The 13,905-nt window shown below is 36.1% G+C and overlaps 1 protein-coding gene across 3 annotated transcripts in view; it reads left to right on the top strand.

Moving 5' to 3' along the window:
• HBS1L (HBS1 like translational GTPase) overlaps window positions 1-13,905 on the top strand; it is a 58,808-nt gene that overhangs the window by 30,452 nt on the left and 14,451 nt on the right. For all 3 annotated transcript variants that reach the window (XM_069851916.1, XM_069851919.1, XM_069851918.1), the window contains 3 exons: window positions 4,678-4,786; window positions 10,858-11,114; window positions 11,542-11,707. In XM_069851916.1, the coding sequence (XP_069708017.1) occupies window positions 4,678-4,786; window positions 10,858-11,114; window positions 11,542-11,707 (532 nt within the window). The remainder of the gene's footprint in view (window positions 1-4,677; window positions 4,787-10,857; window positions 11,115-11,541; window positions 11,708-13,905) is intronic.

Below are 13,905 nucleotides of genomic sequence, written 5' to 3'. Positions count from 1 at the left end.
GAGCTTAAAACTTCAGTGACATTATACAATTTGGTGAGGGAAGGACAAATTGGGAGGAGAAGCCTCTGTGCATAGCAATCAAAAACCATGGCATTTTGTTTGTGTTGTTGATAAGGTATGGGCATCTGAATGGAGCCAGTGTGGATTTGATGTAGGGCTTGATGTAAGGAGGAATTTCTTCACCATGAGAGTGGTGAGACACTGGAACAGTTTGCTAAGGGAAGTTGTGGATGCCCCATCCCTGAAGGTGTTCAAGGCCAGGTTGGATGGAACCTTGGGCAGCTTGATCTAGTGGGACATCTCCCTGCCCATCGCAAGGGGACTGGAACTAGATGATCTTTAAGGTCCTTTCCAGCCCAAACTATTCTATCATTCTATGATTTAAATGCACAGTGCTAGTATGCATTTCTCCAAATATGCCAATATCCCTCTTTTACTTGGTATCAACATGTCTTTCTTGAGATGGTGGTTGTTTAACATTCTTCTGTTGTTTTCATATGTCTCTAAACTACCTGGGATACAGAGTAGATGGACAATCAACTCTTTCAAATACTGAAACGTAACTTCCACAACTCCAACAGAATTAGAGAAAAGACTAATTTTAATCTTCCTGTTACTTTCAGTGTAAATATATAAATAAACAAAAACTGAAAAAAAGGACTTTTCAAGGTTGTTATGTATGATAAAGAAGCCAAAATAGTACTTTGATTTGTTTGTTTAAATCTTATGCGGGTACTCATTGCAACTGTTTTTACAGAGGAAATCCAAAATCTAGGGAGTCGTGTGCTGTATCAATACACTTTTGCTATTCCGGCTCGAAAACCCAGAGAGGGTGTTTTCCTTTTTTAAAGAATGTCCCTGTTTTCCTTGCTTCTTGCATATATACGTCTGTCCTGTTTATCAGTCTGCAAATAATTCAATGTGCTGTCAGATTTTGGGGTTGTAGTTTTAATAATTTTGAAGTTAACAGCAGATATCATTAGTAATACTTTTTGACTAAAGCAAGAAGGCTTTTAATAAGGAGACCAACCGGTCACTGGAAAGGTGAAAACAGAGGGGAGATTTATGAAGGGAAGAGAGCTTTGATTGTGAAGCTGTCACACATTGACGTAGTTTTACTGGGGTAACATCAGTGCAGGTCTGTCCACTTTGGCACTTAGGCCAATCCTAATTTAATACTGAGACAAGGTGCATCATTGCATGTTTTGTTTTGTCATAATGTATCACTTGTAGCTACAATGCACTTTAGGCGCTCTAATGTCAGTGTAGTCTAAATAGCAAATACCTGTCTGAAAACTACTTTGCTTAAAGTGGGTTAGAAGTTTTGAGTTTTAAACATTCTGAATTGTGAGAACTATTATGCTGACAAGCCTTTACATTTTTATAATTTATGAATATATTCTTTTTGTTATCACGGAAGGCAAATGGCTTTAATTTTCCTAGTGTTAATTTATTGAATTACCAGAATTTTATGGAGTGTCCTTTTCAGTAAAATCTCTTGGTCTGCAATTTGACACCTTTGGCCAACTGGTACATCTACTAGCATGGGATCTACTCTTACTTGTGCGTTTTGCGGTTCTTAGAGTAAGTGAAATGTAGCAAGGAGGTATTGAGGTGTCTTTAGGAGTTCATGAAAGGTTTATGTTTTGGTTTTTATTTTAAGTGTACTCTTGAGTTAGGAAATGTCATTGAATTACTTGGGTGTGTGTTTAAGAATGTCTAAATGGCAGTAGGCATGAAGAACTTCATGAAACCTATCTTGGCAAAAAATTATATATTCTTTCTATCCTTTCCCTTCAGAGGTTAGTCTCCCTCACACCAGCTTTTGTCCTAATCAGATCGGGATTACTGCTCCTACACTTTTTCTAGGCTTTTAATGCCCTTCAGTTACCATGGAATACTTTGATGATTAAGAAGTGTTTTGAGAATTGTATCAGCAGTGTGCATTGACTTCCTTTTAGTTCCAGTGTGCAGTTTAGGGATTCACATACAATCTGTTAAGTGCTGAAGTCCTAAAGCAGATAAGAATTTATCATGCAGTTTTCTCTGGTGCCTTATAGATTAGATAGTAAACTATACTCTTTTCCTGGCCTTTTGTCCTTTGTAATGAAGGTTATAATTATTAATCTTTATTGGTGCCTGCAGTGCACAAAACACAGACTTGGTCCTTATCTCAAATATGCTGCTTTGTTTTATTGTACTTCGTTATGAAAGCACCAAAGTCAGAAAATTTATATTTGATGCTTCTGTCAGTAGTGTTACTAATAACTTGTGTTGCATTTGCATCTATCTGAATTCCACCACTCTAGGATTATCTTCTCTGGTTTGATTTGACTTTATGTGATCCTGTTCTTCTTCCTCACTCTACCTTTGTAGAAGTATTAGTGCTTTATAAAAATAAATAAAGAACCCACCTAAACTGTCATTGCTGTCGATGGATAATTACTTTGCTTTTTCTTGTTCTCTGTAATTGTATTGTTGTTATCTTCTTTCATCTTCTAGTGTTCCCTAATCTCTTGTTTTACATTTCTCTTTTCTGTGTCAAATACTTGATTTGTTGAATGTTTGTTTTTTTCTCCTTGTACATTTAACTTTGGATCAGTGTCGAGCACCCCATCAGTATTTGTACAGAACAAAGCTTAGTTCTAAATTGATTAGAAAATATGTATGTTGTAAAAACCTTTACCTTTTGATTTTGGATTATATGTAGCAATATTCCTATTAGATTGGAAGTAATTTTCAAGTTGTTTGTGAGTTATCTTAGTTTCTTTCAACTAATCTCATTTCAGTTTCTTTGTTTTGTTTGTAATTATTAGTTCCTAGCAGCCAGGTTTCAAACATGGTATTTTCTGAGAATTAGCTGTAATTCAGCTTTCAACTTATATATGTAAAGAATTCATGTTTAATTGGCAGTTAACATGATGGCTGCTTGAAAATTGTTAGAATGGAAGTGGAAAAAAACATACCAGGCTGGTATGTTACATAACAAAACAAATACAATGTTACAAAAAGAATGTTAACTACTTATAACAAAATGCTGTAGATGATCTATGTAGGAGCTTGAAGAAGAAACAAAATCTTTGTGCTTAACTGGTAGTCCTCATCCAGTGATCTGAGAATGTTCTGAATAATTACTATTTGTTCATCAGTTACATAGCTTGTGATTATTGTAAACCATGATTTGTGCTCTTCCCTTTATTTCTTTTATTGTTTTTCCTTATTTACAGTGTAATAATAACACATACAAGCTACTTCTTCCAGAGAACTACAGGTGCATATAAATGAGTATCAGCAGATAAGACAAATGAGGGAGATGAAGATGAAGTTGTCAGTTAAATAAGAATGTTTCAATCTATAGTGCAATTGTTTAGAAAAGGTTGTCCAGCACCTTTTTTGATGTGATGTCTATTATAGATATGTCTGTGGTATTCTGTTGCCTTACCTGAAGTTAAACAGCCTTGACCACAACTTTGTATGTAACCTGAAAAGCAATATGATTCTGTGGTTTTAAAGGTATAGCTGTCATACTTCGGAATGCAATAAAGAATTAACCTAAATTAATAAGTCCAAATGACTCCAATAGTTCATCTTACAATAGTAGTCTAAAATACTGAAATGATTAACTTGTTTTTCAAAATACGTAATCACTTAACTCTGTCTATCCAAATTGATCTGTTGCTTGAAGAGTAGTGGCTTTTTTTCAAATTTTCAGATACATCTGTATGTGAAGATTTTTTTAAAACTTGCAGATGAATCCAGGCTATTGTTTAGCTTTCCTGTGTGTATAACATCCCTCTAAACACAAAGTACAGCTTCTGTCACTCATGCTGTGAAGCTGGAAGTCTGGAAGTCTTTTTTTTTCCTTAAAGGGAGTAGGGATCCTGACAAGAGGAAATCGTGAAAAGAGCTAGTTTACTACTTTTATTTAAACTTCCCCTCCCCAAAGTAATTTTTTTTTTTTTATAACTTGACCAGAAACTAAAGCAGTGTAGTGCTATTAATTGTGAAAATGTAGTTTCGCAGAATTAAGAATGAATCTTACTGTAATTGTTTTCATTTAAATTATGGTAAAACATTAAAACTTTGAAGTAAGTTAATTACTCAGTTCTGGTAACTATTTCAAAATAAACTTTAAATTAGCTAATTATTTCTAAATAACGTTTAAATTAGCTAGCTTTTGACTAATACTTGGTTTCTTTGGTGTAATGTAATACGATGCAGCTCTGTTTCTAGGGTTCGGGGAAGGCCCTGATAGCTCAATACAGCTTGTGCTGCTGCTAGCAGTAGCAGAAGTAGACATATTCTTTTACCTTACAACAGTCTTGAGGCTCAAAAAACCTCTAACCTTATCAGCTACTGAGCAGCTGTAGTGCATTTCTTCATCCTTGTACTGCATGAAATGCTACTGGCATCCTGCAGAACTGCTGCGACTGAGACTCTGGAATGGTGTAGGTGTCATGTGAATTCTTAGAGATACAGATGAGATTTTCACAATGTATATAACTGCTTGTAGATTATAATACGTAATATATGCAAGTAAGACACTGAAGAGTGAGAATTCGTTATGATCAAAAGGTGGTATCTTTGGATTAAAGAGAATAATGTGACTTGTTAAACTATATTTAACACCTGTTAGTCACAAACTTAAGTTCAAACTTACTTTTTGTCTATTACTAGGAAAAACAAGGGATACCCAGTCAGCCAGAGTGGAATCTGAAATTGTGCCAAAAGTTGCCAAAATGACAGTGTCTGGAAAGAAACAGTCTATGGGATTTGAAGTTCCATGGTAAGCCAAGCACTTGTACATCAAGGTACATCAGCAGCAGTTCTTTCAGACTGATGCACCTGTAGCAAGTATTCTTCTTCTTTTTTTTCTATTTTTTACAGCAGTTTTAGTGTCAGTCTTAAGAACTAACCATCTCAGCTTCTTGTTTGACTCAGAATTACTTTCGGAAGATGGTACCTCACGTTTTGAATTTAACAAATCCTTTCACTATGAATAGTGCAGAGAGATATCAGCTAGTCAGATTATTTAAACATCCGCTTCATAGAATACTGAACTTTCTTGGGGTTCGTTTATTTTAAATTTAGTTCTCTGAGTGGAATTATGAAATCAATAAATCTTAACTGTAATTGCTTGTTCTTCAAAGGAAGTAATATATTTAAGAATAATTTATGGGGGAAACAATCACTTCTGGTTAAACTTTGCCTTCCTCTGTAGCTTTTATTAACTGTAACAGGTGTACAGGACACAACTGTTGTAGAGAAAAGAAATTGGTCCTCCTTATGTTTTAGCTAGAGTGGTTGAGCAGTAGTTCTAATTTTATCCTGAGTTGGAACTATTGGAGGGATGCCTTGTGAGACCGTGAAAACAGACATCTGGCTCAGAGTCTAACTACAACAGTAGCCAGCTGTGAATACTTAAAGAAATATGTAAGGACAGGGCATATGTATTGGGAATGCAGTATGTGAAATGTCAGTACGTGCAGCATTCTGTGGCTCCCTATATTGCTTTAGGTTGTTTCTATTAAGAATGGTTGATGGATTTTGCTTATTGGGTTTTTCAAACCAGTCATATAATAGCCCTCTAATCTGTGCAAGAAATTGCATAGTTCATCCTCAGGAAAAAAAATTTACAAGTGTAAGCAGTGCCAGCGTCTCCACTTCATCCTGCAGTGTTTGTAGTTCTGATCTGGAAAGCATTTTTGGGAGTAAGGGAGCAAGGAAGCAGCATGGTCTTTATTTTACAGTATCTTGTGCGTGTTCATTAACTGAGTGGAGAGCAGGCAGTTGTGTCTATTTAGTCTCTTAAGCAAGGTCTGAAGATGGTGTCATTATTCCCTTTATACTGCTAAATGCTGTTTCTAAGAGAAATCGCTTTCTTTGAGCTGCTTGGATGATATAAGCTCCAAATGAAAAAATTCTGATCCTTTCAAAATCCTCTTTCTTTACTGTCTGAGATTTACAGTATATGAAGGGGAGCATTTTTATTTTTTTTTTGTTTCCACTTGCCTCTACTAATCAGTGACTCTGTGTGTGTCAACTGGACTTGATCATGAAATCCCTATCAACATCATGGCACCTTCATCTCTAGTGTTTCTACTACATTTCTCATAAGTTACTGTTTTTCCTGGGGACTTTAGTGAATTAAATTAGTTTGGACAGAATTTTATAAAAAGAATCTGAAGTGAGTAAAAAGGATCTACCGGCTAGTCCTGGGTAGTAGTGATTGATATTTTTCTTTTTCAGCTGTAATAATGACTATTTAAAATATTTGTTTATAAAAAAGGACAAATACAGAATTTCATATGTCTGATAATTATTTAGCAGCTGCCACATCTTGTGTATGTTTGCCCACTCCATAGGGAAGGAGGAGATAAGAAGTGATGACAGTCTCTGAGAATAGATGGTTGGCTCTAACATGGTTCTCAGCCAAACTGCTTCTCTTCAGGGACGCTGAACGTTTGTATCATGCTTGCTTCCAGTTTAGTGAGGTACTGTTTTTTGTGACAGAAAAAAATAAGCCTTGAAGACCTGCTGGTTATCCCTTTAGATAAATCCTCAATCTTTTGAAGCTGTTTTTTAATTCACCCCACTTATTTAGTGTTGCTGCGGAAAAAATTAAGAACAAGCCTCTTGCTTTGGAAATTGGATGCATGTTAGGCATTTAGGCTCAAGTGGGAGGAATAGGTGAGAAGTGGAGTGATTTCTAAAAGAGCTTGAGAGTTGGAGTACAGCTAATCAATGAATATGGAAGAAAGTGGAATTTAAATTGTAAAGCTATCTGCCTCGTCTTAAGACCCCTACTTCAAGATGTCCATGATGGCCTCCTTTCTTCTTTTGTTCTGCAGGCCACTGTGGAGGCACTGCCAAGGCACTAGAACATTGACGTGAAGAATAGGGAAGGAGGCCTTGACTGTATTTGCATATTTTTCCTTTTCTGCTGTAGGAGAGTGGCATTTGCTCTTCTAGTTCTTTTCCTGACAGTTGGAGCTTGACTCACTCCTTTCCACAGTATCTGCATAAACTCTGTGCTAAATATATTGTGGCTAGCTGAAGTACTAACATTGTCTTGCAAACTTGTAATGACTCGTACGTATCTATTTCCAAAAAAAGCCAAAGTAAAATATGAACCTCTACCTCAACTCTATGAGTATCAGAGTTGTTTTTTTTCTTGAGTAGAAGGTGATTGTATAGTATGTATGAAATTGTTTTTGTTGTCACCATTTGTGGGATCTTAAAGGTAATTGATGGACTATGTTTTTAAAACCAGTGGGTTATCATCTGCAAAATTAACCATTCTTTGATAGCTAATTAATCTTTATGACTCAGTTTTGCTATAAGGTATGGCCTCATAATAATAGATGAATATTATTTAAAGTAAATGCATTATTAAAAGTCATGAATTACTTTGACCATTGATTGCCTTTGTTACTGGGTATTTTTAGTGGGCTTGTTTTAAAAAAAATGGAGTTTGCTCACTTGTGACGAAGTTTTTCTGATGCTCTAGCAAAACTGTTTGCCAGGCTTTTCATTCTGGTTAATTCATGAAGGAAGCCAGAAGAATTTATGAGTAGAAAAGGGTCATTATTTTCATCAGCCTGACCAATAATGTGTAATTAATAATTTTGAAAGGGGAAATAAATGTAGACGTTCCTGTAATGACTGTAAGTACTCCGAAAGAGTCGGTTATATAAAAATAATTTACTAAGTGTCCCGACTACAGAATTAAAAATAATGTTTAAAAGCTTAAATTATGCAGAGTTAATCTTCAGCAAGATAATATTTCAAGTTGTTCTTTGAGTGCATGATAGTGTGAACCTTTCAATGGTTGGTGAGACTAAGTGTTTCTAACATGTCTTGCAACAACACATGTTGCATTTCTTAATTTTTCCCAGAAAGCAGTGATATAATGATAGCATTTTACTCAGTTTACTCTTTTGGTCCATGTTGGCAAGACAACACAGGAAGTTTATGGCCTGGCAGTTTTAATTTTGACTAAATGTTGATCCTTACCAGGCTTTTAAATGTCTGCTGGTTTCCTAGCAAAAAGCTGTGGTAAGCTCTTTTGATATTTGTGCCACACTTGCTGGCGGTCAGGCTTTCTTGAGTACATGACCTTGGTGCCCATACAAAGTGCTTAATCATTCTGTCCTTTCAAAGTCAAGAGTTGCTTAACCAATGGCTCCTTGTTAGCAGCTAGCAGCGATGTGGCAGACAGGCACAGATGTTGGCCAACTGGAACTGCTTTTGGTAATTCCATCAAGTTCACATACAAAGGTGCAAGCAATTGATTATGAAGTGCTCTTCATCCAAATATAATTTTTTTTGATGTGGTGCGTCAACATAACTCAGACCAAGTTGGAACTTTGCTGTCGAAGATGCTTTCTAATGCCGTTGACATTTTTATGCTCTCAGCTGGCTGCTCTAGTGACATACTAGGTACCACTATGCTATCCTATATACTCTGTCTTATGACAGAAATTTTCGGTTCCATAATTTTGAAAAGTCTCAGTGGAAAAGCTTTACTGAAAAGCATTTTCAATGTCATTCATTTTCAGCTTGATCTTCATGTACTGTTCAGTTTTATAGAAATGCACTTATCTTTTCCAGTGAAAGAAAGCACAAATAATTGAAGTAACTATTTTTCTGTGGAGTAGTTACGTGTAGTCATCTTTCTCCATAGCTACATCTAAAGCATTGATGACCCACTGATTTTTGGAATTTAGGGAATCAAGCATATCTTAAAAGGTATACAGTTGTCCAGATATGATACTATATACTGGAGCTTGTCTAAGTCTATACTTGGTGATACAGTACAGAGGGTTTCATAGTGTCAAATCCAAATGTCATGATTGTGTGACCTAAGCAGTATAATATTAATTTGTCCTTCTCCTTGAAGTGGTTTAGAATATTTTGATAAGTTCTTGTGAACAGGCTTCATATAGAATTGTCTGTGCATTATGCAGAAGGGCAGGTACCACCTATGCCTCTGCAGCCAGCACAGTTAGCATAAACTGCATTCTTTGCTTAGCTAGTTTGAGAAGGGTGTTTGTTGTGTCCAGCCTTGATGGAAAACCCTGGCCTTGGGTTCTGGAACTGTAGCCAAAAAAAGATGAGTGCTCACATTTCTACTCTTGGGTCTCGCATTCAAGAGAAGAACTTCGCTTTGCGCCTTATGAAAAAGGTGTCAAAATAAGTAAGCTGCTACAGTACTTATCACATAGGTGGGTTTTGAAGCTGAAGGAGAAAAGGGAGACCTATAAAATGTCCCATGTTGCTTAGTGCTATAATGAGAGGCTAATTTTGCAATCAGTCTGAACATTTCCTAGGTTTAATTTTTTAGATCATAACTCTTGAACTACTTTAGAATCATAGAATCACCAGGTTGGGAAAGACCTCTTGGATCATTGAGTCCAACCATTCCTATCTGCCTCTAAATTGTGTCCCTGAGCACCTTGTCTACCTATCTTTAAACACCTCCAGGGGTGGTGACTCAACCAGCTCCCTGGGCAGCTTGTTCCAGTGCCTGATGACCCTTTCTGTATAAACTTTTTTTCTGATACCCAGTCTGAGACTCTGTGCAAATACTCCTACACAGACAGAAAATGAGAATTATGTCATGTAAAAGTGGAGATGTCACAATGTGGGATTCTGAAGTACCAAAATAAATAGTTTTGTTTATAGAATTTGAAAAGAGGAATACTGGGAAGTTAATTGTGGTGTGTAAACAGAAAGAGGAGAGTGAAAAATTTTACACTGGCTGTGGAGAATCTTCAGTCTGAGAGCCTGTAGGAATCCATTCCCTAGAAAGCAGCCTGCAGCATGATGGTGCCGCATTCTAAAGGATTTCCACTATTCCAGGGAGAGAAGCATCTTCACCCTGGTGAAGTTTTAAATATAGTGGGTTTTAGGCTTTTTTTCAGTATACTGCAAGGGTTAGTGGCTTCTATATTGAAGTTTGACTTGATATATAGTTGTCTCACCTGTTATAACTGCTTCTGTTCCTGTCTTGCTGCTTACATTAGTGCCTCATCATGGAGCTCTTGTCAGGCAGTAAGAAAGCTTTTGCTTTTTTGGAGGTCTTATTTAGTGTTTGTTTTTACTGGTCATATGTGCCATAAAAGATGAAGAATCATAATGTGTATTCTCAAATGCTTGTGTAAATTAGGAAAATATCCTCATTTACAAATCAGTGAGAAAAAGAGTGAGAGAATATAAGAACTGCAAGTTTAGCATTATTTACTAGTAGGTATGATGATCTGTAGGAGAACAGGGTGTCAGAGAAGGGGAGTTGAGGAATCCAAATCTCCTTAGTCGTCAATGCCTTGTTTTTTGCATACAACAAATTTTCTCAGTATTGATAAGTGTAACTTGTCTGTTATGGCTCTATATAAGCATTGCGCCTTAAACTGCAGCTCAGATATGCTTAGTATCTAGTCTTTATGTTTTATAGCCATTTCCACAATAGAACATCACTATGTTCAGCTGCAGTACTTGTATGTGGAAGCTGTTTTAGTACTGATGCTTCAAAGTTGGCTTGGGATCTTACTTCAGAGACCACCAACTCTCTGTAGTTGTTCTGCACTATTGTCCTCTCCCTCCCTGTTATGAGAAGTGGCTGTGGGAAGCTTTTATTTATCTGTTTCATGTATTTTACAAGATTATTTCTTATCTTGCTTTTGTACACAGTGCTTTTCAGACAGGATGTTCAGAGCTGGTATCTGGGCGGTTTGCATCCAGCTGCTTATCGCTTCCACCTTAATGGGCTTATCACATACTATTTGGGGCTTACGTGATAGTGAGCGAAAAACTCGATTTCTCTCCTATGTTTCTTGTGTTTTCTTTTTTCCCTAGTGTGATTGCTGAAGAAAATGGCCATGCTAACACACTTCAGAAAGGACTGTTAACTGAAGATACCAGTGCAGCTTCTGGGATGGTTGAGGCAGTCTCAAAATCTACTCTTTCACCCCAAGTAGTACAGGTTTCAGAAGAGCAGAATACAGTGCCTACTCCAGTAAAAAAGTCAAGCAAAACAAAACCACAAATAGATGTGAAAGCAGAGTTGGAGAAGAGACAAGGAGGAAAGCAACTGCTTAATTTGGTGGTAATAGGTAATACTGTTAAATTACATTGTTGAGAAACATAGAGATTAAAAAGTGTGTTGATTAAATCTGGAAGCGATACAGAAGCAGTTCCATCTGCTTGAACGTTATCTTTGGAAGGAATATACTCAGATGTCCTTGACTAGGACAGCGAGGTTGACTTAGCTTCCTTTTGACGGTATAGTAAAAAGTACTTTGGTTTGGTTTCATCCTTGCAGTGTGTTCTTTTAAGCATGAATTTGGACATGCTATGTGGCTGTCATGCTGACTGACAGTTGCAATAAATGCTTTATATCTCTTTCAGGATTGTGAAATTCTATGGATTGCATAAGCATTATTAGTGAATGTGATTTTCATATGTTCTAGTATGTATTTTTCTTGTACTATATTTAAAATATGTAAATTAATAAAATTGATGTAATATTTATTTCCATAGGACATGTTGATGCAGGTAAAAGTACTTTAATGGGTCATCTGCTCTACCTTTTGGGAAATGTGAACAAAAGAACTATGCACAAATATGAACAGGAATCTAAGAAGGCTGGCAAAGCCTCGTTTGCCTATGCATGGGTCTTGGATGAAACTGGTGAAGAAAGAGAAAGGTAAAATTATCTTTTATTACCTATTTCCCTGAAAGAACAAAATTTGTTAGGAAATATCAATGTACTAATAATACTTTGGTGGAGGTATTCTAAATATTTATAGGTACTTGCTCACTACTTATTAGCAAATATTTTTCTTTGCCTACGTAGGTACGTGTTATCCAAAACAAAAATGATATCCTCATTTGGTTATAAAAATATGAATGAGAAGTTTGAATATTTATTCACAATTTCTGTGCTGTGGAGTGCAGCGTAGGATTAAAATGCAGAATGCTCCTGGTAGCAGAATTAGCTCACTTAAAGCTGCCGTACTGGTTTATTGCTGCCAGACCTCTCTGGTTATTTTTGTATAGGAAAGTTCTAGGTTAAATTTTCCTGTAAAAGGGTGTCAGTTGTAAACTAAGCATCAAAATGTCTGTCACATGTGACCCTACTTTAAGTGGGATATCTAGTATCTATATATTAATAAATTATATTTGTATCCTTTATAAACTTCCTTTTTTAACTTGAAACAAGAAATTTAAAATTAAATTATATCATATTGAAAAAGTATATGATGGGGAAGCAGTGAAACTAATTTCTAAAAAAATTATGTAAGAGCTCTTAAGAACACTGTATGGGAAGCTAAAGACATGATGTTCTGTGTTCACCAAATTAAAAAAGGCATTTTCTTTTGTGTTTGTATTTTTACATTCACTTGTCACGCATGGTTTCATTGCATATAAGCTCTTCTGGTTGGAAGTATAACCTTCACAGCACAAATTGGTGCTGAAGAACATGGAGTAAGGTGGTCCCTCTTGTGTGTGCAGATACACTTTTGCAGCGTACCTGTGTATTGCTAAACTTTTGCCTATGTCAGTCCTTTCATTTACAAAGTGCACATACAAACCCGGTGGGGGAGTGTGTGTGTGTGTAGGTACAGAGAAGAAGGAGAAATCTTGAAGTGACCAAACACAAATTTTAAAGGTATCCTTACATAAGTTAAAGGTGAGGATATTGTAGTGTTAGTGTTGTTGTGACATTATAGCTTATAAAGTTGTAAAAGAGAAAAAGGTGATGGGTGAAAGGTCATTTTCTTTATTCATGTAGTTGTAATCGGTTGTAAAATGGACAAACTTTGAAGATCAATTCCTTTCATAGATCTGTAATAGAATAATTAGGCACCATATTAAGAATGTTACTTTATGAATGCAGACCATCTTTGACAGTGTGCAATCTACATGTGAAACTGGAAATGGAGACCATTTTTTTTTGCCTGCAGAGTAAAATGTTAACAGGAAGTAAAGTTTGTGGAATGATTGTAATGAGCCTTAAAAGGAAGTCCTGTGGTCTGTGACTTCTTTAGTATCCAACAGTTGTGCATTTAAGTACCAGACTTCTTTTCAGAAGATAAATTGTAATTATTAAGGGAAAAGTTTTCTGAATTGGTATTTTTAATTGATTCTATTTTCTTTTTACTTTGAGTTTTGTACTGTTAAAGAAAAACTTTCTGGAGTTACCTATAATTGCTTGGAGGGTTGTTATTTTGTTGGGATTTTTTTGTCATTGGAAGCAGCAAATTTAAGTATTTGTGCTAATGTGAGAAGTTTTGTTCCTTGAAAGTGCCTGTCTTCATTGTCTGTAAAGGGAGATGCAGATGACTAACTCGTGTAGGTGTTTGCATTTCATTGGATGAATCCTATCCTATCTGCTGTGCAGAAGTTTGCATTTCATTGGATGAATCCTATCCTATCTGCTGTGCAGAAGTTTGCATTTCATTGGATGAATCCTATTCTATCTGCTGTGCAGAACATGTGGTTGTTAGTGAGACGTGTAACTGATTCAAAGTACTTCCGATTCCACCTTGATAATTGGTAGTTATACTTGTGGGTCTTTGCAAATGTATAACTGAATTCCTACAGTCCTGTACATTCTGTTACTGTTTTTTTTAATTCTTGGATATGTTTCTGTTACTCTATGATGCCTTTTTCGGAAGAGTATTAAACGTAGGATTGGTAGTGATTTAAATGCACAGCACAATTTTCGTGTGCTCACAGTCCATGTTGGGACATGCTCTATGGATGTGTGGAGGTAATATTGTGAGTTCTGGCTGTGTTCCTTCATGACTGAAGTTCTTGAAAGGTAGCTTTAGAGGTCTGCTTTTCCAGCAGGAAGGTTTATTTCAGTGTTTTTGTGCAGGCTAAATAAAATGAAAGCTT

Source organism: Phaenicophaeus curvirostris, chromosome 2 (genome assembly GCF_032191515.1).
Source record: "Phaenicophaeus curvirostris isolate KB17595 chromosome 2, BPBGC_Pcur_1.0, whole genome shotgun sequence".
Classification (NCBI taxonomy): domain Eukaryota; kingdom Metazoa; phylum Chordata; class Aves; order Cuculiformes; family Cuculidae; genus Phaenicophaeus; species Phaenicophaeus curvirostris.
The sequence above is the reverse complement of the archived record's forward strand: the minus strand, read 5'-3'. Positions and strand labels throughout refer to the sequence as shown.